This window comes from Rhinolophus ferrumequinum, chromosome 20, assembly GCF_004115265.2.
Source record: "Rhinolophus ferrumequinum isolate MPI-CBG mRhiFer1 chromosome 20, mRhiFer1_v1.p, whole genome shotgun sequence".
In the NCBI taxonomy this organism is placed as follows: domain Eukaryota; kingdom Metazoa; phylum Chordata; class Mammalia; order Chiroptera; family Rhinolophidae; genus Rhinolophus; species Rhinolophus ferrumequinum.
In genome coordinates this window covers 13,405,474-13,431,535 of record NC_046303.1, presented here as the reverse complement: position 1 = coordinate 13,431,535, position 26,062 = coordinate 13,405,474, and the positions used below count along the sequence as shown (strand labels likewise).

At 42.7% G+C, this 26,062-nt stretch overlaps 2 protein-coding genes across 4 annotated transcripts in view; both read left to right on the top strand.

Annotated features, from left to right (window-relative positions):
• CREB5 (cAMP responsive element binding protein 5) overlaps nt 1-26,062 on the top strand; it is a 381,676-nt gene that overhangs the window by 35,594 nt on the left and 320,020 nt on the right. The window lies entirely within an intron of this gene.
• On the top strand, nt 23,587-23,907 carry LOC117012439 (cytochrome c oxidase subunit NDUFA4-like). Its single transcript, XM_033088720.1, has one exon. It carries the CDS (start codon nt 23,632-23,634, stop codon nt 23,878-23,880), a length of 249 nt encoding a protein of 82 aa, XP_032944611.1. The 5' UTR covers nt 23,587-23,631; the 3' UTR covers nt 23,881-23,907.

Here is a 26,062-nt window from a genome sequence, read left to right as displayed (position 1 = left end):
TATACTCTTATCTGTGTTTCTTTCTTTATCATCTTGTTACAACCTTTATTGAGTCTCTGCTTGGAAAGATGGGGATTAACTTCGTTGCCACGATTCTTCTCTACCCTCTGCCTTCTCTCAGCGCTCCATTATTACTTTTAGGCCTTCTGGTGGCTGCCTGTGACTTTAAATTACAACTTGCACCTCCATCGTGTGTCCCGTCAACTTTCAGTTAATTTTTTTTTTTTTGGGGGGGGAAGGGGAACAGGACTTTTTCTTGGGGAACAGTGTGTACTTCCAGGCCTGTTTTCCAAGTCAAGTTGTTGTCCTTTCAATCTTAGTTGTGGAGGGTGCCGTTCAGCTTCAAGTTGTTGTCCTTTCAGTCTTAGTTGTGTCGGGCGCAGCTCAGCTCCAGGTCCAGTTGTTGTTGTTAGTTGCAGGGGGCACAGCCCACCATCCCTTGTGGGAGTTGAACCGGCAACCTTGTGGTTGAGAGGACGCACTCCAACCAACTGAGCCATCCGGGAGCTCAGTGGCAGCTCAGCTCAAGGTGCCGTGTTCAATCTTAGTTGCAGGGGGCGGAGCCCACCATCCCTTGCGGGACTCAAGGAATTGAACTGGCAACCTTGTGGTTGAGAGCCCACTGGCCCATGTGGGAATCGAACCGGCAGCCTTTGGAGTTAGGAGCATGGAGCTCTAACCGCCTGAGCTACCGGGCCGGCCCTCAGTTAATTTTTTAAGATGAAGCTCTGAGCCCACTGAGAGTCCTTTCTTTACCTCACTCCCTTCCACATCCCACCTTTTGTTAGCTGCATACTGTCCCATTGTCCAGGTGATTGACCTTTCCATTCTGTTTTGCAACCATAACCATGTCTCCTGTGCTTTTGGTTAACTCTAGGAGTTGAAAACCAAGAATAGCATGTATATATTATGACTATGCAATTTTTGTTTGTTACTTGGTCAGATAATGTGCTAGGATCCTTCTCTAGGGGACTTAATGTCATAATTCAAGAGCCTGTCAAAGAGAAATACTCTTAACATCAGGGTCATGACTGGCTTTTTAAATGTTCCATTGGTTGCTTAAAACCATTTGACTCAGGTTGATAATTCTGTCAGTTTCTCCTAAGAAGGTCCCGGTCAGCCTTTTACTCTGATGATTTTTTCTACTTCTTTCTCCTATCTCCCTCTCACACTTCATTCCCACAGTGAAGTAGAGTCAAATAGTGCTGAGTTTTCTTAGACTTAGAATCTGTCAGAATTTGAAGGTCTAATGTATGAGGTGAGCTCAGTCAATGATGAGATTGAATCTTTGACCTTTCTTGGGACCACCGGAATGAAATCATATGTGCCCTATAATAATAAGAGGAGCTGTTATTTTGGAGATTCAATTGATGTTGCTGATGAGTTTCATTTTCTTTGTCTATTTATTTAGTTTTGGTCTTTCCTTTCCAAAGGAGGATGTCAGTATAATAGATGCTGTTTGTTTGATGGATCCCGTTGCGATTGATGATAATGATTCTGATGCTTTCTGTTGGACCAAGATAATAAAAAGCCCAAGGGTATTTATAATATGCCTAACTGGGTTTTACATCAATTAGTGGGTATCTGAGGGCTTTCTATAATATGTCACTAGAAACAGCAACGTAAGGAGGAGCCTGGAAAACCTCAAAAATTATCGCAGTTCGAAAGTATGATACCTGCTGTTCTAAACTGCCATTCTGATACTTGATTTGTATATTATGTGAAATACTGAGATGGATAATTTACCAAGCTTGCAATTTCTCATGCTGAAGAAAAGATGTTATTAGGAAATGCCCAACATAGATTTAGAAAAAGATATTTGCAGCCACGCAAATGGTTGCTGTTAAAGCATAATTTCCCCGGATAATGGATTGAATCTGTTTGGCCAGATGCTCTGCCTCGTCGTGGTTTCGCATCCCCTTCTCTCTGTCACTGAATCTTGGATGGAAGAAAAGAAACATGGGGTAGCAGGAGCTAAAAATTGGCTCTCTAGATTTGTCTCAAGTCTTGGCACAATGTTGAAAATGGGTTATAATGTATATTCTCTGCAATTCATTGGAGGCGGTAGTTTTCTTTTCGGTATGACGGGGCCTTTGGAGTCGATGATGAAGTAGATGCACAGCCTTAAGGTACTGTGAACCTGAGAGCAGAGGAGTCCCTGCTATGCGGTGAGTATCCACCATTTGTAGGTCTATAAGGAATCCCAGCTCTGTAAGGGTGAACCAAGCTCTTTCTTTGGGCCTCCAGTCAAAGTGATTTGGGCAAAAAAACAAAAGGTCACTGATTCTTCGGATGTGCTTCACAAGTACCCAGTACTAGCTGTGATCGGGAAAACTGTAGGGGTCTGTGACGTGTGTGTGTATGGAGTGGGTATGGGTTGCACAAAGGGAAGCAGAATACGACTGAGAGGGTCCCTGCTTGGGAATCCCTTCCCTGAGGGAACCTCCCTAAATTTGCACATTCATGTAAGTAGCTTCACTGGAAAGTAGCTAGTCTATAGTGTGTCTGGCATTTAACATTCTTCAGACTTAAGATTACACCAGCTGTAGCAGATTTTCTGAAAGCCCTTCTGTGGTTTGAACATAAACAAGTAGGACTCGGGCTGTTCTGGTCTTTTACAGCTGATCTGGATTTCAGCCACTTTCCTGGGATGCCATCCTGTCCTTTTGCCAAATATATACATAGATATCTATCTATCTATATAGATGTCTATACATATCTATCTATCTAGCTAGCTCTAGATACATTTCCTCTGCCCCGGAAAAGTTAATATTCGTTGAAGCTGGTTGTGGGTTTTAGCTTAAAAAGAGTGGCATCTAAATCTACCTAGAGGTTGCACGTGTGTGTGCGTATGAGCGTGCATGCACATGTGCTATGGAGGTGGCACAAGGAAGATCAAGGCCATGTGTGCACAAAAGTATGGCACTTTTACAGGAGCATCCCAATTCAGGTACCACTCTCTGGAGCGTGTTGCTAACCTGGTTTTTCCATCCTGGGTCTTGGAAACTTGAATGTAAAAATGGGTTGAATTTATACACAGTTCAGTTGCCTTACTTTCAAAAAAGCTAATGAGTTTTGTGAGGATCCCTGAATTCACATTCTTGACTAACCTCCATAGGGTCTCCCAAAGAGATCATGTATTTGAAAGTGTATACACATATACACACATTTACAGCAATTGTAAATTGTATGTAGGTGTCAGTGCTGCATGTTCTGGTGTTATCCGCCAGCACCTCTTGACCAGAAAAAAGGTCCCTGCCCCCACTCTCTGCTTTTCCTGCGTCATCTGTCGGTCCATCTCTGAGCCACTCTAGCCCGTCTTGGAGTGATTTCTTTCTATCATGATGTTAGCGTCACTACACAATCTCAGCTCTTTGACTGCAGTTACTCAAAGTTATGTTTCCCCATCCTACGTCTTCATTACCTCTAGCCCCAGCAGATAAAATGATCCCTCTTTATGACAAATGTTTTATAATAAACTGTTATAATCTTGCAGTGAATCTTATAGATAAAAAACCTACCCTAGACACAGGACTACAAAAATGCCCTAAATTAAAGAAATGTAATTTTAATAAAACACTATGTATTTCTGTCAGTCAGGGTTTTACGAAAAGTTTTTAATAAATTGATATGTGTTATATCTGACAGCAAAGAGATGGCATAGTAAAAAAAGGAGTTTAATTGAAAAGACTTGAATGAATGTGAGGGCAGGGTTTCGAGAACCAACTGAAGATAGGACAGCTGGACACTCTTGCCACCCTGAGACCTGCAGGAGCCCTGTGAGAGCTGCAGCTGGAAGAGGGGAGGCAGCCACATCCAGTCCTTGGGGTTTGGAAGGAGGGCAGCAGGGACTGAATACCCCAGCCTCTCACTCTTGGATCTCCTGCCACTGCCTCTCATTGGCTGAATGCTGGAAGCTAGAGGGCAAGGGAGCCTCTGGGATACGTTCCATCGAGCTCAACCTCCTGATACAGAAAGCAGGGCAGAGAAAGGCAGAGAATGGATCTCAGTGGGGCGGGGCACAGGGAGAAAGCAGCACAGTATTTTAGTCTGCACATGCTAAGTGCTGTTATGTTCAAAGACTTAACGGAGGGTCAAGTTCTTGTCCTTTGGTACAGGATTTTCCTATAAATATGGGCCTTCCACAGATGTGTTGCCAACTCTGATGTCCTCCAACGGTGGGCACCTTTTGGTAAAGTTCCAGATTAAACCAAAAATAATCTTCTCTTTCGAGGTTGCATTTCTGACTTTCCAGGTTGCACTTCTCAAAATTTCAGCATATCTTAAAATCATGCAAGCATATATTTAGTTTATTCATATAAAATTGAGTTCATTTCACATACAAGTTTAAGTATATAGTTTTTCTACATGGGTGGCATTTGAGAGTTAGGTGGGTGGGTGCAGGGAACGTATCTGTGCAGCAGGAGTGTCTTGTCTATTATAGGACAATTGCCATCCCGGACCCCCACGCACTAAATGCTCACAGAGCCCCTCCAATTATGGTAAGAACCAAAACGAAGCACCCAACAATTTCCCCAGTGTCCTCAGGCTAGGGCCTGCCCTTCTGGGAGCCACTGCTCTAGCTATTTCTGGTGCTACTTACCATGTCATCACCCATGAAATTGCTAAAGGTGCAAGTTTCCTCTAGGACACTTGGGATAAAACAAAAGAAAATCTCTGTAAATTAAAATGCTGCCTTTTTCACCTTGCTGGGGTGAGAGGGGTTTTCTCAACCTTTTTGCTGGGAGAAGATATGGTCCAGGCTAGTTGCTATCCAAAAAAGACTCACCTCCAGTTCTGACTCCTGAAAAAGTTTCATCACCTCTCTTCTGTGTTCCTGTTCAACACGCCTTGCCCCGCCACAGTTGTGGTAGTTGCTGCTAGTGTGGCCCAGCCACTGCTTCCTGGGGTATCAGATCAGCGTGAACGCGGGCTCCCGAGGCAGCTGTGATGAGTCACCAGCATCTGTGTCCCTGCTGCTGTGCCACCCTGTCAGCATTCTTCTCCGATGTCTGTCTTCCAGTTTCCCTCCCTGTCCGTGGCGGCCATATTGACTCCCACTGTCACCTCATGGCATCTGTGGGTGCCCACCTCCACCTGAGCTTATGAGTTGGCCCAATTTATTTCCTGACGGGTCATCATCAGTCTACCTGTGACTCCATCCCCCCCTTATTACTATGACCCTTGTTTGTCAGTGTCCGTGTTCCAGGGAGTGAATATTATTCCTGGGGTATGCTAGTAAGCACATAAAATGCCTTTCTAAAGGACTGAGGTGCCAGTATGCCAGTGCTGTTTTATAGGTTGGAAGAGCTGGTATGCCACCTCAGCTCTTCTCTGCCTCCCTTGGAGGGTCTGGCCTATTGTGAGGGAGTATGTTTTGACATAGGGCTGGTCGGCTATGGAGGGCCGAGTATATTGGTACCCACTTCCACACCCCTTTCTGTCACGGATGCTGCAGGGATGATCTTCTAGTGGCTTTAGCATCCCACCTTATTTGTCTTCGAATGGGGCTCCCCTGTGACTGTGCAGTGGTATCTGACCACCCCCATAACATCCACTAAGATAGTACTTCCAGCACCTTCGTTGTTTTTTTTTTTTTTCAAACCGTGAACAGAAAATTTAAACATGGCATTTGACCAAGAAGTGAGGTAAGAAGTAAAGCCACCCATGAAACCTGCTTCAGCTCATTTAAAATCGTTCATTTATTAGTAGGCATGTGCCCGTCCTCAGACACATTTTAAAATGCCTACTATGTGGGATGCTCTGGGCTGCGCTCCATGGAGCTTCAGAGGACGAGACTGAGAGCACTTACTGTTGGAAGAGACATCAGGTGAGCAAACAGAGCAGCTCATTGTAATTTTGGAGTAGTCAAGGGGGCAAGAGGGGTAGGAATATTCTTTTTCTTTTTCCTTAGAGAATTTTAAATCAAATTAATTTTTCCAAAATGTTTAGTCTTTAAATTTTTTCAATATAACTCCAATATTTTAGCTATTAATCTCTATTATTAGCTATTAATCTCTCTTTTTTACACTATTTTGATATTCAATATTTTATATTAATTTCAGGTGCACAGCATAGTGGTTAGATGTTTATATAACTTAAGAAGGGGGGATTCCCCTGACTAGTCTAGTACCCACCTGGCACTATGCATACTTATTACCATATTATTGACTCTATTCCCTGTGCTTTACTTTACATCTCTATGACTATTTTGTAACTACCAATTGGTACTTCCGAATCCCTTCACCTTTTCCCTCCAGTCCCCAACCCCCTCCCATCTATTACCCTGACACATCTAGTACCCATCTGATACCATACATAGTTATTACAATATTATTGACTGTATTCCTTCTGCTATACTTTACATCCCCATGACTACTTTGTAACAACCAATTTGTACTTCTTAATCCTTTCTCCTTTTTCACTCATCCGCAACCCCCCTCCCATCTGGCAACTATTAAAATGTTCTCTGTATCTGTAAGTTTGTTTGTTTATCTTGTTCTTTAGATTCCACATATAAGTGAAGTCCCATTGCATCTGTCTTTCGCTGTCTGATATATAGAAATTTTCTTATGGTGGCATTTGAACCAAGCCTTGAAGGTAGAATGAGATTTTAATAGAGAAGGGAGAAAGGGAGCTCCTGGCTAGTGTGAGAAAACTGCTATTGGTAAATTAGGCGTAGGCTCAGGTAATGGCAAGAGATGTAGGGTTGCAGATATGTAGGGTTTATGCAGCTGTGAGCCCGGCAGGGGAAAAGTCAGGGCAGGACAGCAGAGCACCTTGACTGCCCAGCTATGAAGCAGAAGCTGAACTCTGGGGCTTTGATGCTTCCCATGAGCACTGGGGAGGGGACGAAGCAGGAAAACCAGATTCTAGGTAGATGACCCTGGGGCAGTGTGAGAGACGGAGGCGAGAAAGTGGGAAGGAGACGGTTAACAGGCTACTGTAACAGCTCTGGCCAAGGTGATGGAGCAAAAGGCCTGCATGTGCTTGCGTCAGAGTCCAGTGCAGACTGCAGGCATTGTGCTTCGCAGGAATGATGGAGGAACGCCTGGTGTTTTCATTTCTTACTGTGTAAGAAGTGTTACTGACCTGGTCAACTTTTAACCTCCTCAGTCTCCCGGAGGCCAGGCCACAGAGGGCACACCACATCTCGTCTGTGCTCTCACTAGTGTTGGGAAGAGGCTGTGATATAATCTGTTAGTGTGAAATCATACACGGAACTGAGATTCTTCTTGGGCAGGCTGCTGACTTAACGTTTGTAAGCAATAGCTTGACTTTACATCCTCATCTTGAGGGGGAAAAAAAAAAAAGCTTCCCTCTGAAGCATGTACTAAAGAGAAAGGCTGAGAGGATTGATTTTTTTTTCCCAAAGAATCCATAAATATTTACATAAGTGCAAGTTACAAATCTGTGGCTTTGAGATTATCGAATTTCATTGCTTTTACACTCACAGCATATAAATTTCCAGCAGGCACTTGCTGGTTGTGAATGCTCAGTCTTTGGAGAATTGTCTCCTAGTTTGTTTCCTTGGCTCTTGGAAAACAAATGTCTCTTGTGCTGTCTTTAATGGTCTCACTTATGGTTATGGATTGGTCATTGGCAGCCAGGGTCTTTGGCCAAGGGGGCTTCCTCGTGATGGACTGCTTGCTAATGGGGGCACTAAGTCTCAAGCCAAGGGGCTGCTTTCAGAGATCCTTTTGGTAACACAATAATTCTCTCCAGAAGAGAGCCCTAGATGGTGGTGTGGTGCTTGCGCAAATGAATTCTCACGATCATGTCCCTTTAGCAGAGAGGCAGGTCTACAGGTCTTCCCTAAACATGGCTCTGGCATGTGACATTTTGCACACGGACAGGCCTCACCGATTTAATGCTTGGCCTTTCTGTACAGAAGTGTGCCTGGGGCACGTTTTCTTCTTGTTTGGCTGAATGGTCAGAACAGTTAGAACAGTCGCTGCTCAGTAAAGCTTTCACTGAAATTCACTCTGAATTTTACAATTGCTCTAGATTTTGGGTTGGCCTGCTAATCTCAGGGATCTAAGTCTGTACATGATGAATAAGAAATGTCTTCAGTATGTAAGGGACAAGGTCGTCTCCTGTACCCTGCGTATGGCAGGTAGTTAATACACATTTGTGGAATTGGGGGTGAATTGACCTGAACGTAGTTCCTATCTGTCTTCTGTCAAAATTTAAGAAGGTGCTACACAAAAAGTCAACAAAATGAATTTTAAATTCCTGACAATGGACCGTATCAAGGATTGGATTTTATATTGATATGCTTGGGTAGGTTAGATCCACGCAGAAAACCTGAAGTTTGTAGAAGACTTGCTTTCAGACAGAGAAACAAAGAGGCCATTTCTGTCTTGTCCTGGGACTCAGCTGGGTACGACACAGTCATTTGCAGAGGTCGGCTGAGAACTGGGTTTACTCCTCCTGTCCCCCTCCACCTCGGGACTGAATCTCTGGCCAGCCTGATTGTGTGAAGGTTCAGCCTCATGCCCCCTGCAATAACTGGTCCTGGTCCCCATGAGAGACTTGTGATTAGAGCTCAATATGAGGCATGGGGTTTCTCAACAAGCAGACAGACTGAGACCACAGCATGAATGGTGCTTGTCCCATCAAATTCTGTGCCACTGGACAGGCCTCCAGGCCTAGAAAGGGGACTTGGAAGAGCAGAGCAGGATGCTAGCCTTAATAAGCTGTGTTACTAGTCAGATGGCTAAAACAGGGAGCCCAGACAGAACCCAGAGAGGAAACCTAGAGTTGGGAGTCTCGCTCTCTGGGCGTGTGAGAAGCCCAGGTAGTTTGACTCAGTATCAGATTAGGACGCATTAGCAGTGAGGCAAACAAGCCATGTCTTAGGTTCAGGTAATAATAGCTCCTTAAAAAGCCTCTACATCAGGTCAGGCTTAGTTTTGGGTCTTGGGGGAAGGCCTGAGACTGTGCTTATTTTTTATCTTCTGGTGTCTAGCAAGACACCTGACAGTGTAGCATTCACTAAGTAATGAATTACAATGTGAGTGCCGTGGGCAGGTGTTTTGAAAATGTAACAAATGCAATGAAAGCTTATGTAAAGTTAGATTTAAATGTACAGGGACATTTGAAAACAGCCTTTCACTACTATTGAGGTTATATAAATGCCCAAATAGGCAGACAGGAAAGAACTGTGTCAAGAGAGGGATTCTGAACTTACTCTGGAAGCTGTGTAGTCTGGTGAAAAAACAACAAACATGGGCCATGGTTTCCGACAGATCTGGGTTTGAATCTCAACTTTGCTAAACATTGACGGTGCAATCAGGCCAATGACTTCACCTCTCTGAGCCCAGCTTAGTCACCAGTAAAATATGGATGCATTCCTGGAAGGGGTGTTGTAGAAATTAAATGTGGTAATGTGAGTGAAACACTTAGGTGGTGCCTGAGACATCGTGGGCCATGAGAATGGCGATTCCCATCCAGAGTCCTGAACGAATCCTGAAGGAGAGAGGTAAGAGGCTTTTAACGCTGTGCTGTGGGATTTGATGGCTCTGAGGGGCCGCCTCCTTATGCTCCCTGCGTGATGCGATTCTTGCTGACATAATGGGCTGGGTCGATGTCCTGCAGATTTGATGACAAGACACCCACACCCTATCACCCTCCCTGCCAAGATGGACTGGACTCAGTGAGCATCCACTCCCTCGCTGACCCCTCCACGTGAATGCCCCAGTGGAATTTAGGCTTACTTCACGTCCTCCTGGAAAAATCAGCATGGGTGCCTTGTGGTGGTCTTGTTCTTAGAGTTTGTCTTCAGAGCTGGCTTCAGCCACCGGGGCAAGCCCCACTCCTCTCATCCTTTGTCCAGCCATCCACTTTTCCTATGTTTAGTGTGTTGTTTGGTCAATTTGAGTTTGCATCTTAACCATCCTTTTGGTTTGGAGAACGTGGGAGAGCACTGAAAATAAAAATCAGGAAACGGGACCTTTTTTCCCCCCTATTGCCAAGACCTCAGAAAATTGAGACTAGTTGTTAGATTAGAATCATGTAGTGCTAGTGTTTCTTCATTAAGTCAATCATAAAAGCAGAACCCGTGGGACGATTTTAGGCTTTGGAATCTTATCATCACAGATTGCATTAAATGCCCTCTTTTATGATGCTCCCAGCCCATTCCCCGTTTTTTCTTCTAGGTAGAAGTAGAGGGCAGGCAGAATACATGCTACGAATGAGCCAACTGTCTTGTGTCACTGAAAACATGACCAGGCCAGGTCCAGGTGGAAAGGTGGGATGACGTGGTGGAAAGTCCAACTTGGGTTTGTGCTGGCTTTGACTTTAACCAGCTCAGTGACCTTGACCTTGTCGGGTCAGGTTGCCATTAACTAATATTGACTGAGTGTTTGGTATGTTCCTGAAACAGAATAGATGCTTCATATACGTTATCTTCTTTCATCCTCACTACAATCTTTTAAGTATGTGTTATTATCTCTGTTTTATGTATGAGGAAAATGAGGCTCAGAGAAGTAAGTTAATGACATAAATAGTTCTATTGATTTTCCTACAGCTGCAGTTCCTGTCACTGCTGTTGTGTCTTCTGTTGCTATTGCTCTCACTACATCTCACTACCTGCTAATTACTACCGTCCCACTACACTCATGTGACATACAAAGACATTTGATATCTCTATAAAGCAGTTTGTCCTGCCTACTTCACAGGATTGCTTTGAGGAACAAAAGTTTTGAAAAGTATTAGGTCTTTTACAAATGTGAGGAAACACACTAATATGAAGTTTATATAAAGGAAATGAAAGTTGGCAGGAATGGCAGGAAGAGAAAAAAAAGATAAAAGAGAGAAGGTAAATAGGAAAATCTTTACCTATTAATATATAAGCGCTTACTTACCATGTTGACTTGCTTCACATTTTAGAAATACCTCTCTGGCTGCCATGTTGCGCACGTGGCAGGACTGGGGGCAGGATGGAGTAGTGGGCGAGAATAAGGGCCATGGAATCCGACAGACTCATCGGTCAGCACTGGCGGACCGGTGACTTAGCCTGTCTGAGTCTCGATTTTCGCGTTTTGAAAACAAAGAATCATGACAACACCCACCTAGTAGAATAACCGTGAGGATGAAATGAGAACTGTTTTACACAAGTATGTCCATCACAAAGCTCAGCTACTCATACTGTGAGCCGTTCTGAGAAAAGCAGTTACGGATGATGATGATTTTGTCTCAGATGGTGGCAGTGGGAATGGAGAAAAGTGGACAGACTTAAAGAAGTAGAATTGAGTGACTATGACCATTACTCAGATGTGAGTGATTAGAGAGGAGAGGAAGAGAGAGAGCTGTGAGAGGGAGGGGAGTGGTAGAAAAAGGAGAAGAAAGCACGGAAAGAGTGGAGGAAGGGGTGTCAAACGATGTAGATCCTAGAGTTAGCAAAGGAAAGAGTAAACCAGAAGGACGATGTAGGATTGATGAGGGGAAAATCCACATTTTCATTCACCATTGTTTTTGGAGCACCTATTATATTAGACAGCAATCAACAAGATGAGATGTTATGGTTATAGCATTTTTGGGATGGGCATTTGTTCTAGAATTTGTCTTGTTAGATGTTCGTACTCTGAGTGTAGAGTAGAAAATGGGTGATATTTATTTTCCTGCATAAATGCCTTTTGGTAGTCATAATTTTCCATTAACTCATCATGACTAGAGTCTAGAAATTATTGTGTGTTTTTTGAGTTATGAAATATGTATATTTCATGTGCACTGATGTATCCTCCAAATTTGTTTTTCTTTTTCACGATTGTTTTGGCTATGCTGAGTCCCTTGCATTTACATATGAATTTTAGGATCAGATTGTCAATTTCTGCAACAAAGACATCTGGGATTATGCTTAGGATTGCATTGAGTCTGCAGATTAATTTGGCGAGTATTGCCATTTAGCGATATTAATCTTTACAAGTCATGAACTTGGAATGTCTTTTCGTATATTTAGGTGTTCTCTAATTTATTTCCATGATATTTTGTTGTTTTCAGTATACAAGTCTTACACTTCCTTTGTTAAGTTTATTAGTGTTTTATTGTTTTGATGCCCTTGTAAGTGAAATAGTTTCCTTAATTTCATTTTCTGATAGTTCATTGCTAGTGTGTAGACATACAAATGAGTTTTGTACACTGACTTGTTTCCTACAAGCTTGTAGAACATATTCATTATTTCTAAAAGCTTTTTTTAAATTCATGGATTCCTTAGTATTTTCTATATACAAGAGTGTGTCATCTGTGAATAGAGATAATTTTACTTGCTTCTTTCTAATCTCATGTCTTTGATTTCTTTTTCTTGCCTAATTGTTCTGGCTAGTCTCCTAGTGAAACAGAAGTAGTGAGAACTGATGTTCTTCTCTTTTTCCTCATCCTAGGGCCAAAGCATCAGTCTTTCACCATTACATATGATAGGCATGGAGGGTTTTTTGTTTTGTTTTGTTTTGGTAGATTTCCTTTATCGGGTTGAGGAAGTTCCTTTCTATTCCTAGTTTTTTGAGTGTTTTATCATGAAAGGGTGTTGTATTTTGTAAAATACTTTTTCTGTGTCTGTGGAAATGATCTAGTATTAAGTTGATATATTATATTGATTAATTTTCAGATGTTATACCAACTTTGCATTCCTGGGGTAAATTCCACTTAGTCATGGTATATAATCCTTTGTATATGTTTCTGGATTTGGTTTGCTGGTATTTTACTAAGGATTTTCCATCTATATTTATAAGAAATTGTGGTGCATAGTTTTTTTTTTTCCCCTGTGATGCCCTTGTCTGGTTTTTGTATCAGGGTAATAATGGCCTCATAGAATGAGTTGTAAAGTGTTTTCTCCTCTTTATTTTTGGGAAGAGTTTGAGAAAGATTGGTGCTAATTCTTCTTTAGAAATTTGGTAGAATTCAACAGTGAAGTTATCTTGGCCTGAGCTTTCCTTTGTGGGAATTTTTTTTTCCTTCAAATTATTGATTCGGTCTTTTTACTTGTTATGTATAGGTTTATTCAGATTTTTCTTGAGTCATTTTTTTGGAAGTTTGTGTCTTGACATTGTCCATTTCCTCTAGACGATCTAACTTGTTCACATACAGTTTTTCATACTGCACTTACTTTTGTTTGCAATTATTATAAAAACAAGAATGTTCTCCTTTTTGAAAATAAGGGTTTCTGCAAGACACAGCTATGTAGCTCTGTAGTACAGATCTGTGATAATAATAACTATTATAGCATGCTTACTATGTGCTGGATATATTGTTAGATGTGTCGTTTCGGGTACTATATCAACAGTTTGAGGTAGGTACTATGTTATTCTAGAAACAGGCCCACAATACAGTTGGTTTGTGGTGGGGTTGTTAACTGCACCCCAATGACATGGACGCTTGGAATAGAATCGGGATGGGCACTGAGTTTCATCCTCCTGAGAGAGAAGAGATTCTGGGGCCACCTCTTTACACAGAATGTCAGGAGGTGCCGAGGACAGACAGGACGCTGTGGAGACATGTCAAGACTCCTGCAGCTTCAGGAGAGCTCCAGAAACCCTAAGACTGTAGTTGCTATGGCAGAAGTAGAGAGTAGGAGAGGAGGGTATTTAGACTTTCTCCAAATTATTCTCTGGAGGCTGCCTTAAGCTGAGATGTCGGGTGTGTGCTAGGAGCTTGGACTGAAGATCAGCAGAGAGTTTTGCACCTTCTGACCCAAGGCAGAAGGTGCTGGAAAGGTGCTTGGTGCAGTTTCTCCAGCCTCCAAGGAGAGAGGGTAACCTCTACCCCTCACCTTTGGAAACACTCCACAGGGCCTAGAACCTTCTAGAGCAATACTCCTGTATTTGTGTCATGAATGTATTTTTAGGACTCACTGGCACTTAGATCAATTCTCCGGGTGCTCAGACATCTCCGGAGCACTGGCAAATTGGTTGTTCTGGTCTGTTCTAAGACTATCTTAGTATTCAGGGCAGAGGGCTCAAATTCAAGTCCTACTTCTGTCTTTTACTGGTGCTGTGACCTCAGCCACAGTACTTTCCCTCTCTAAATCTCAGATTCATCATCTGCAAAATTAGAAAAAAAATACATCCATTTCATAAATCATTCTAAGAACCAAATTAAATTAATGTATGGAAAACGGCTTTGTAAACTGTTAAACTCCACAAAGGTTAACAAATGACTCTTTTTTTTTTTTTTTACCATATGGAAAAAGCCACTGAATGAATAATCTCTTGCATGAGTGTCCATTTATGTCAGCCTGCTGAGGTCATATGATGTGGCTTTGAAGTGGAGAAAGTGTGACTGTCAGGTTTTAAAAAGGAAGCAGAGAGCCTGTATTTCTCTTGCGTCTCTGTGAGGTAGCAAGCACAGCTGTAAAGGTAATGATTTCACAGAACCTGTAGCACCACCTCTCTGGGGCAGAAACAGTCAAAATAAAGACAACTGAGAAGCCAGACTCAGGCAAGTTGAAGAAATGAAATAAAAACAGACCTGAAGGGCATAATAGCACCTTCGTTTATAAAAAGCATTATTAAAATAAATAAGTTCTTATGTTTTTGGTTTTTTTTTGTGTGTGTGTGGGGTTTTTCTAGTAAATTCCATGTAGTTATTACTTGATTGCTTTTATCCTATGACTGGAAAAAAAAAAAAGCCCTTGTTTTTTAGCCTGGTACCTTGTGAAAATTGAGAAAATTAATGTTTCTCAAGATAATATCCTATCTATCGTTGGCTAGTCGGAAATTTATACTGATGCTTTTGGAGAAGTTTCAGTTTTGAGAGAAAAAAGTGGGTAGGGTGGTGGGAAGAATGCATGCGAAGGCGTTGGCAGATGCCTTTTTGGCTCCTAGCTCCCCTCTTTCTAGCTGAATCCTTGGGGAAGTTGTTTATCTCAGATTTCTCATCTGTAAACTAGGGAGAATAAAACACCTTTTCCACAGGGCTGTGATGAGGACTAATAAACAGCAATAAATCGTTGTTGCCTTCCCAGGATTCTTTTTGATTTACCTTTTCATGTCATAAGACCAACAGCACTTAATCAGGAAACATTTCCGAACAAGCACTTCCACCTCATTCCACATACGCCCTGAAGGGGCTCACTTTTCTTTGTCCAGGCACATCTGGATTCTGAGAGCTAACCTATCAGGTGGTCCAATAACGTCTCTCTGAGCCATTGACTCCTTCGGAGAATTCTGAGTCCCTCGGTCAAGGTCTTGTGAATCTGGGCTATGATCTGGGAGAATTAGTGGTCACAGTAGTTCTCGGCATATGGACATGATTAAATATTCCTTAAACATAGGCCACTTCAGTCAAGGTTCCCACAGGAGCAGCTGGCACCCTCCAAAGGATAATGAAAGAAAATGGAATGAAGCGACTACTTCAGAGCTGTGGGCAGGCTAACCTGGGTCTAGCCACAGCAGAGGGCCATTCCTACCCACAGACCTGGAGGGGCAAGGGGACCAAGGGAAGAGCCTACTAGAGAGGACTGACCGTAGCTGTGAAAGAGGGGTTGCACGCCATATGTGGAGACACACAGTCACTGCCACTCAAAGCCCAGCAGAGAGGCAATGCAGGGAGTGGGTACCCGACCTCACTTCTCTTCCACCTTCCAGTCAAGGGATCTGGGGGCAGCCTCCTAGGACACAGAGGGCAGCCGAGAATGGATCGGAAGACCATCCAGTGGAACTGTCCTCGCAGTGAGGGAGGGCCGTTAGGACTGGCTGTGGCATTATGCAGACTTACTCCGGTCCCTGGAACCACAAGGCAAGGAGCAGTGTAAACACAGCCTTCTGTTCCACCTTTTCTGTGTTTTCTTTCCTGTCCTTCCGTATGTCTAGGAAGGAAAAGACGTAACACTTCCCAGGTTTGGCTCCAAGAAGTCCTATCTAGGGTTTGTTGTGCATTCTTGGGCACAACTCTGGAAATACATGTTGCAGTATAGTACCTGTTCACAAAGAGCCCATTGAAAATTAACAAAAACGGGTTACTGCTCCTGGTGATGTTTGCAATTCTTTACTTTCCTTCTGTAGACAGAGGAGGAATTGCTCTTGTGGGGTGATATGAGCTGTGCAGAAGTCACCCGAGATCACATCGGACCACCCATTTGTCAGAATTTCCCACATTGCTCCTTCTTGGGCTACTGTGTTGAAGCAAATGCAAATGTTCCCCAGGATCAGTGACAGAGAAAAGCCATCATCAGCCGAATGGCCGTGTGGAGTTGTCGGCATCCTAGGAAAGAGGTTGGGCTAATGAGGGAACATCTCAAGAGAAGCAGTAGAAGGGACTTGGAAATGTTTTCTCTGCCCAAGAGAAGTGGGGAATGGCAGGCAGTCTGGAGTGGTCCTGCAGATATTCAAAACTCTGCTTTGTTAAAGATTCTACTTCTTCAGGATGGCCCCTATAATGGGAATGAGCCCACGATTGCAAGTTGCAGGGAGGTGGGGTTTAGTTCCCTGTGAGGAGGAAATTTGCTTTATTTTTTAATTTTCTTTTAATTGGGGAATATTGGGGAACAGTGTGTTTCTTCAGGGCCCAACAGCTCCAAGTCGTTGTCCTTCAATCCAGTTGTGGAGGGCGCAGCTCAACTCCAAGTCCAGTCGCCATTTTCAATCTTTAGTTGCAGAGGGCACAGCCCACGATCCCATGCGGGAATTGAACTGGCAACCTTGTTGTTAAGATCTCATGGTCTAACCAACGGAGCCACCTGGCCACCCCGAGGAGGACGTTTTTAAGCAATAAGCAGACACGTGGTCTTATAAGGTCATACATGCTTCTGCGAGGAGCAGTGTAAATCAAGGGTCGGAATTCAAGAAGCTGTGGTAGAGAACAGATCCAGACACAGAGACTGGGGACAGAGCACGAGGCAGTGTCCAGTGCCCTGAACAGAAGTCAAGAGTTACTGATCAGAATAGCTTACAAGCAGAATAGACACGAGACCCCCAACGGCCATGGCGGACAAGCCATGGGAATGAGGTGATGGGTTGATTTCTGGGCTGGAATTTACCTGTCTCAGCCTGTTTCCAAAGGCCAGTGCCAAGGCCTGTCCGCTAATGCTGCCAAGCTTCTTAAAGATGTCCAGTCCTTCACAGGGGCAAGTTGGCATCACTGCAGGTCCTCTAGCCACATCTGGATAATGAGTGCTTTGGAGTGTTGTTTAAGAGACTCAAACAACAGATGTGTGGTTAAACAAGATACCCTTGACCTTACCATTCAATGAAGATGAGAGTAAGCTTTGACTGGGTCTGCAACTAGAGACATGGAACGTGGGTTCTAATTTATGTAAGACGGGGGCAGATCAACCAAGGATCATGGGCAGTGGGGTGGGGGGGCAGGCACCAGAATGGGAACAGAAGGTGCTAAAGATAATAGCTCAATTCCATTTTCCTAAATCCTGGCTCCTATAGGTAAATTGAGTCACTCCCTCTTCTGTGCTCTCATACTCGTCCTTGAAAGTCGATCTCAGTTTTCCCATGGATGTTCAGCTGTCAGCTTGTGTTTGTCTCCCTCAAAGAGCATATAGCAATAGTTAACTTGACTGAGAGCTTACCAGGTGCTAAACGCTTTACAGGAAACTTTTTCATTCAATCTGCGCCACAAACCTTTGAGGTAGCTGTTGTTATTATTCCTGTTTTGCAGATGAAGGAACTGAAGTTCAGAGAAACTAAGTAGTGTGCCCACGGACCTGCAGCTATTAACGGTAAAGAGAAGAGGAATAAGGGGAGGGTCAAACTCAGTTCTGTGTTATTCTGAATTTTGACCACTGCGTTATTTCTCAGGGACTACATCTTCTTTCATCTAGGTCTCCCCAGTACCGAGCATGGTTCCAAGCAAGACAGTCTTCCAGTAAAAAATGTATTTGATAAATAAGTAGACAGCCTGAGCCCTTTTGTGGTTGGCACACTGAGGATTACACACTCTAACGCATGCGTGCAGACTTACTGAATCCTGTTCTGTGCTGGAGGAACAATATGAAGACAGGCTGATGAAAAATGCTCACTGGTCAAATTAAGTCAGAAAATTAAGAGTTTGCTAAGTCCTGACGTTACAACGTGTTCTTTAAATATATAGAAACAAATAAAAATTAGGACCTTTTTTTTTTTTGCCACATAAATATAACAAGTTCATACATGAATAAAAATTAGTGTCTCTGCCAATGAATGGCACTAAAATGCCGTGCTATTCTTGCTTATTATTTTGGTCACCATGAAATCAACCATATTTGCATGATTGTTTAACCTTACTGCCTTCAGAAGTGTTAGACTCAGATTTTATAATAATAATAAAGCAGTTACATAGCACTTCACCACGTGCTGGGCACTGTTCTACGTTGTTTACATATGTTCACTCCTTTAGTCCTCATATACTCTTCCCCCCCTTTTAAATTTTTTTATATTAGTTTCAGGAGTACAAAAACAACATAATGATTAGACATTTATACCCTTCACAAAGTGATAACCCCCCGTCCCCAATCTACTATGCCTCTGACATCGTATACAGCTGTTACAATTCCACTGACTCTATTCCCTATTCTGTGCTTTACACCCCATGGAGGGGGGGAATATATATATATATATTTAATATATGTGTATATATATATATATATATAATTATATATGTATATAATTATAGTTGACATTCAATATTATCCTACATCAGCTTCAGCTGTACAGCACAGTGGTCACTAGTCCTCGTATACTGTTGTACCCTTATGAGGTGAGTTCCATTATTATAAGATATGAAGAAACTGAGGCACAGAGAGGTTAAGTGACTTATCAAGGTCACACAGCTAATTAATGAAAGAAACAAGATTTGAACCCAGATTCATTTAAAGACTATGTAGTACTACTAGAGCTGTGATTTACTGAGTGTTCATTATATGCCTCATCCAATCTTCACCACAACACTGTGTAAAAAGGACTGTTTTGTCCGTTTCACAAACAAGGAAACCAAAATTTAGAGAGGTTTAGAAATTTGCCCAAGATAGCTGCAAAGGGCAAGGCAGGCTCATGGACTCTTATAGCGTCCTTGCCATCATCACTTGCTTCCAGATCTATTTCTTTTTTATCTTGTGTTGAGGTTTTGATTTATTTTGCACACAACCAATCAATGTTCATGATAGAAAGAGAGAAAGTATAGATATACACATAAAAACACATAATCTCATTGGCCAGCTGCAACCACTGTGGAGCTGTTGATATTTTGGCCCATAACCTTCAAGATATATTATACACACAAAGGGTGCCAAAAAAAATGTATACACATTTTAAGAAAGGAAAACTGTATTAAAATTGTACTACTCAATATACACCGACAACAAAAGACGAGTACAAGTCGCGCTTGACTTCTGCAATTACAAGGGGTGCTCAAATTGGTTACCATCAGAATCCGGAGACTTCTGATTACAGCGAACTACTTACTGCTTGAGCAGTGGTGACCAGTGTCCACTTGTATACATTTTTTTGGCACCCAAGTATAAAATTACAACTTGAGGTAAAACATGATTTGTCAATTGCCAAAGTTTTCTTGACAAATTTAATGGATAAACTGAGTCTTTACATTTAAAATAATTATTCAGCTCTGTAAAAACCAAATCCAACCAAAATATATCTAATCCATTGAGAGAGAAAAATTATATTTGATGCAATTTATCCATGCCAAGATAAATGTTCTTTTAATCACTAAATCCAAAATATGGTATTTAATAGTCAAAGAAAAAGAAATAGTAGTTGACATTGTCCTACATCTGGTTATATGGGATTGAAATGTCTTCAGTGTCTTGTTTGAATGTGAAATTAGTGTCTCTTCAGATAGAAAAAAACTAATTATTATAATTATAGCTAATATATATTGTATATTCACTATATACCAGAAATTATTTGCTATATATTCTGTATAATAATAAATTATCATATATTTATATTAATTCTATATATAATCTTTAAAACAAGCCTATGAAGTGGGTGTTATCTCCATTTATAGATGAGGAAACATGCACAGAGAGGTTAAGTTACCTCCCCAAGATCACACAGCCATGGTTTGAAACCAGGAGGTGTGACCTCAAGCTGTAGCTAAAGTGGTGACTAAAAGAATTCGGGCCAAGGTCAGTGTTTAGACTCTCACATTGCAGGCCTGTGTTAGCTATGTCCCAGGGGCTGTTTAGTGTTCTTTTCTTGCTCCCTCTCACTCGGAGGAGAATATTCTTGTTTCGAGGGCAGGGTGGCGGTGGAATCTAAATATTCCTTTACGCGGCGATGTTTAGTGTACGAGAAGGGGAGCATCTGCTCTGTCTGGTCCAGCCTCACTCTTCGTCCTGGTGAGCTTTTCACCCTCACAACCACCCCAAAGTCAGTCCCGATAATGCTCATGTTTCATATGTGGACGGAGCCGCAGAAAAGTTAACGGCTCAAAGTCCCTCTCTCTACAGCCTAGCATGCGTCAGCGCATCTCCTGATTCTTAGAATACATCCACTCTTGGCTGACTGAGGCGTGCCTGCTTTCAGCGACCCTGGGCCCCTCTCTCCCTCTCCTAGCACCCTCCAACCTCGCCAGCCTTCTCTCAGTCCTTCATACATGCCGAGTTCTTTGCTTTTGAGGTCCACTCTACCTGGAGCACCCCCGTCTCCCCTCTTCAGGCCTCTGCTCAAAGGTGGCCCGCTCAGAGAGGTGTGCCTGACTTCCCCCTTCAAAAGGTTCCCCTGGCCTCCTTTGTCTCTATGATATCACCCTCTTTATCGCGTTCGGTGAACTTTCCACAGTGTTGCTTTTCTTGGTCACTTACTTGATTTGTGCACTTGTGGTAGTTGCTTACTTTTGCTGCGTGAGAACAGGGCCCTCATCTGTCTGCTGCACCACTTGTTCCCCAAAACATACCTAACGAGGTCCTCCAGAGACATTTGCTGGAAGACTGACAAATCTCCTGGAGGAAGACAGTGGAAATAAGGGAAGACAGTGGCTTTTCAGCCGCCTTAGAACCCTAACCCCACACTGGGCTTGGGTGAATGAGGTTTGTGCTCTGCTGTCCACAAGCAGCCAAACCTGGGTCGGGAGTCTGGGGTCAGTGAATGAGTGAACACAGAGGCCACTGTCCACCGTCTGGAAAGGCCGAGCACTGGGCTCATTGGGCCAGATGTTCTTGGGAGTGTCTCATTGTCACCTTTGGGTCCCTGACCCTGGCCCGTGGCAGGGAGCCTTCCTTGTACTTCGAAGCTTTCTGACAAGTTCTCTGGAGTGTGCTTTTAAGTGGCTGTGTGCACTGTGGACCTTGGCTCCTGATAGCTTCATTTTGTAAGAACTATCTGAAGCCTGGTTTTCTTGTTTGTTTTTACTTTCTTTTTCTTACCGTAGCTCACCGAGTTGCCTGATTCAGGAGACATTTAGACATCCGGGTTGACTCACTGTCCAGCATTGACTTTGAGCCAATTCTCTGGTTCTGAAACGTCCGCTGGGTGTTGGGTGGCTGAGGGATAAGGCTCAGTGGAGAGGAGAAGCCTTCTCTCTCATGCTACGTACTCCTTCGGTGCTTTCTTCGTGTTTTATCAATGGGAGAGGCATCCGAGGGACGACTTGGATGAGAATACTGGTCTGTGTAGGACAGCTCGAGAATAAATGAGCTTGGACTTCACGGTGCATGCCGGCAAATCCTGACCTCAGTTTCCGCAGGCGTTGACGGGTAACCATTGGTTTCCAATGCAAGAGGGGAGCCTTAATCTCCCCATGTGTGGGATGTGCCCCGTGGGGCTGTGTTTTGTAGGCAGTGAAGTTAAGGCTTGCCCAGAAAAATAACATGTTTTCCTCGCTTGGTGTTTGAGCTGTTTGCCCGGTGACTGGCTGATTGGTGGTTTGGGAAGAAAGGAGACATTGGTTAACTTGGGTGTCCAGAGGAGTTTTCTGTGTGTTTGTCTAAGTGGTTGTTTCTGTTTCTTTGGAAACAGTAGAGGACAGATGAAGAAATAATGATGATGCTACAACTTTCAACTTGTGTTCAAGGTCCTTGAAGCACCTTACAAACATTAGCTTGATGCCACTATTTAAATAAATCCCCTCACCTCGAGAATACCAGAAATCCTTTGATGTAGGTATCAAAAAGGTGGATTGGAACACTGAAGGTTTTGGAACTACGCAACTGGGAATTTTACCATCCTAACTCATACTAGAACGGCTTTCGCCGGCTGCGTTCCCTTCAGAGGCACAAACCAACCTTACTTCTAGAATTAAAAGATTACTCTGAGGTTTACTTTTTGTGTGTATGTGCACGTATGTGCACGTTTGTGTATGGCTTGAATTGACATCTTAGTATGAGAAATATTTAACTGTGAAAGGAGATTATCTGGTAGTTGATGTAGTTAACGGGATGGCCTTGCTGTCTCCTGGCCTCTGAACTCTCAGAGCACTTTGCTAAAAGTACTTTCTGACTTTTAACATTCCACCTCCCACCATAGACGTCTGTACAGGCCTTCCCCCCTACTGGACCGGCAGTGCTCAGAGGGCAGGGGCTATCTCTGTGGTGCCTCCCTGCTCCTATCATGGTGCCTAACGCATGGTAGGTGCTCTGTGACGAAGTGTGGAAAGAGTGAATGAATGAGACCAGTGTCCTTGACTTCTGGTCCTACCCCCAATGCATGCGGAGCTTGAATCACTTTTGAACAAGTTCTGCCTGACAGGTAATCAATCACTGTCCATAAGCCACTTTCCCTGAAGCAGCCTGTGAACAATGCCTTATGAAGACCCTTGAATTCTTTTGTTGAGTATCTGCAATTTCCCCGGATTTGGGGGCTCGCCTTTTCCCTTCCCCTTGACTCAGCCTTTCAGTGGAGATGTCTGATGGGCCTCCCTCCAAATCCCCTCTGGGTGCCGCGTGCACACTTTTCCCCTTTCACTTTCCCTCTCGGAAGACTCCAGGTTCAGGGTATTTCCCAGGACCTGACCTCCACCCCCTGAGCAAAGAGGCCGCATTCATGCAGAGGGAGGGGTCCTAGGTTGTGGAGAGCAGGGACATTTAAAAAAACCCTCTTTTGCTTTCCATGCTGATGTGGAGTGTTGACTGAAAAATGGTGCTGTTGTCTGGGGGCTGAGCCCTGGGGGACAGAAGGAGCTGGCCCCTGCCTTTGTTTGTGAATGGCTCGGACCTTTTGATGAATTGGAGTCTGGTACAGTGTAACCTCTTGTGGGTGGTGGTTCAAGGAAAAGGCCTTTTCTTTCTGTGTGCTTTTTTCCAGGGTGTTTTAGTGGATTTGTAGGCTTTAGTGAGTGACTCTTTTGTTTACTAGGAAGTTGAGAAAGACATTAAGGACTTTTTCTAGTCTATGGAAACCATTTAGTGATCCTCAAAAACACAGCGTATTTCTTCACTTTTAAAATACAAGTTTAATGATCCTTAACTGTGGTGACCTTGTGCTGAGAAGCGGACCTGGATTTTCTTATTCTGATGCCTTATGAGCTCCATATCCTGCCCTGCGTTGTATTAGGGACTAAGCATCCATTTTGAATCTTGAGCTAGTTTATGGGGATGAAATAATCTCTGTAATGTGTGTGTGTGAATACATACCTGTATACATACATAGACCAACTTCTTAATAAGAAAACGTAATCAGAGATTACCTATTCCTGGGCCTTGTAGTTTTGTTTTTCTGTGCTTGGGGACCCCAGCCCACTGCTGCAACCATGCTGTGCCAAATCATCGGTCAGGCTAAGAAGCATCCAAGCTTGATCCCCCTCTTTGTATTTATTGGAGCTGGAGGTACTGGAGCAGTGCTGTATGTCATGCGCCTGGCATTGTTCAATTCAGATGTCTGTTGGGATAAAAAGAATAACCCAGAACCCTGGAACAAAATGGGTCCCAATCAGCAATACAAGTTCTACTCAGTGAATGTATATTACAGCAAACTGAAGAAAGAAGGTCCAGACTTCTAAATGAAATGTCTCACTAAAAAGCTGCTTAGAATGAAGGTCTTCCAGAAGCCATCTGCACAATTTTCCACTTAACCAGGAAATATTTCCCCTCCAAATGCACGGAATCATGTTGGTGTGTTATGTTGGGGTTTACACTGATTAATAAATATCTGAAACTTGAAAAAAAAAAAGAAAATGTAATAGGCCAAAAGAGAAAAAACATTAAATATATATGTATTTATATATTTGTGTGTGTTTGTACATATATGTATGTTATATATACACACAAAAACATATATATATATATATACATACACACATATATATGTATATATAGTATATATAATATTTTTTGACCTATTAAGTTTTCTTACTGAGAAGTTGGTTTGGAGACCAATGTTACCCTAATCAATATTCTATGAACTGACATCTGATGGTACCAGCAACATTCGCATAGAATTTAGAAGTTTGTAATGTTCTCTACTTACAGTTTTTAAAAGAGACAAAGGAAAGACAAACACGTTCCTTTTGATGGAGCTATCCTCAGCAATGATATAAAATCAACAGGCAATTATCAGGAATGAAAAGGCATCTGACCAAGAGCCTGTTTCCACATTGGGCCAATGCTTCGTCTACTACTGTTGAGTCACCCCTGCTTAAAATGGCATGGCAGATCAACTGGACAGTGAGGGCTGTAGGTAGCCAAACTAGGTAATTCATTGGAAAAAAACCAAAAAAAATCGACCCTAGTTTAGACTAGCGTACTCGTCTTTCTCCTCTATGGATTGTCTCCTCTATGCTTATGCTTAGTTAAAATTTTGCCAATAGTCCCCAGCTGTCCTTCACACTGAGCGGGAATCACTTCACATACTGTTTTGAATATTCATAAAGTTTTTATTGGCATTGAAGCTAGCCTCATCCTAAGCTTAACTTTATTCACGGTTTACAGAGAGAGGTGGATATGTGTTTACTCCTTTATTTTCATTTCCTCCTCTGTGTGCTGACTTTATTTTTATTGTCTTACTATTCTTTTACTCTTATCAGCTTCTTACCTCTCAACCCGGGGCGGTGGGGCTTATACTATTATTAGTTTTGCCAAAGCTGCACTATTGGCTGTTGGGTAGGGAGACTTCAGTGTTGCACAGGGCTGCCCATTCTGCACTTCATAGAATATTTTATACCCCTGACCCTCAGTTAAATGCCAATCGTGCCCCCCATAACCGTGGCAACTAAAAGTTGACCTCAGTATATTTCCAAATCTCCTTGCTAGGTCATGCAAGGAAATTACGCCTTTTCTAGGAAGGCAGATGAAAATGTGCCTTTTGCTAATAGTTAGAAAGGGGACCTTATTAGAATGATGGCAGAATCTTCAGATGACATAAGATTTTTGCTTTAACACGGCCTTCAAGTGACCTGCTAGCACTGTCAGATGTTCACAGGCTTGACATTTGAAGCATAGTGTGTTAGGAATCTGAATCAAGTCTTCGAGTATATTTTTACCTTGTGTTCAGCTGACACCGTGAGATGTAGCAAGCTCTGAACACAACTGCTGGCTACTTCACATAGAACTTGGAAATGCCTACTTTTCTTCTGGAGTCAAGGGTGAAAATCACCCAGTTCCGTAATAATCATTCTCGAGTGCCTTTTAATAGTAAGTCAGTAATAGTAATCTTAAGATTTAAGAGTAAGATCCAACAGCCTCTTACCAGGCCCTGCAGAAAACAGAGGTCTGGCACAATCAGCTCTGGGTTTATATACAGCCACACATTCTGTAGATTAGATTCATGCACAAGGCGAAAATGTCTCAGGTGTTTTGTTAAAGATTACTTCATCCCACATTAGATGAACCAAACATGTATTGTTGCTAGAGAGGCAAGGATACGTACATAGAATAAAGATACAAAGAAAATAATTCTATCCAATAAAAATCATTTGAATATGTGAAAATAAAACCAAGACTAGAAAGTTGTGACTTTTCAGAATATTTTTAAATACTCATTTTACATAAGACAGTTTAAAAACCAAATGCACTCAAAATGTACTAAAAATTATCCAGAGGCACAGTCGTACACTGAGAATGTGTTATAATTCTAACGAGGCAAATTTTACTACAGTAGAGTGAAAGAGAAGAAAGAACTGTACTGCTGACTTTTTCCTGATTTTCTAAAGGCAAACTGCTTTTGACCATTTTGAAGAATATACC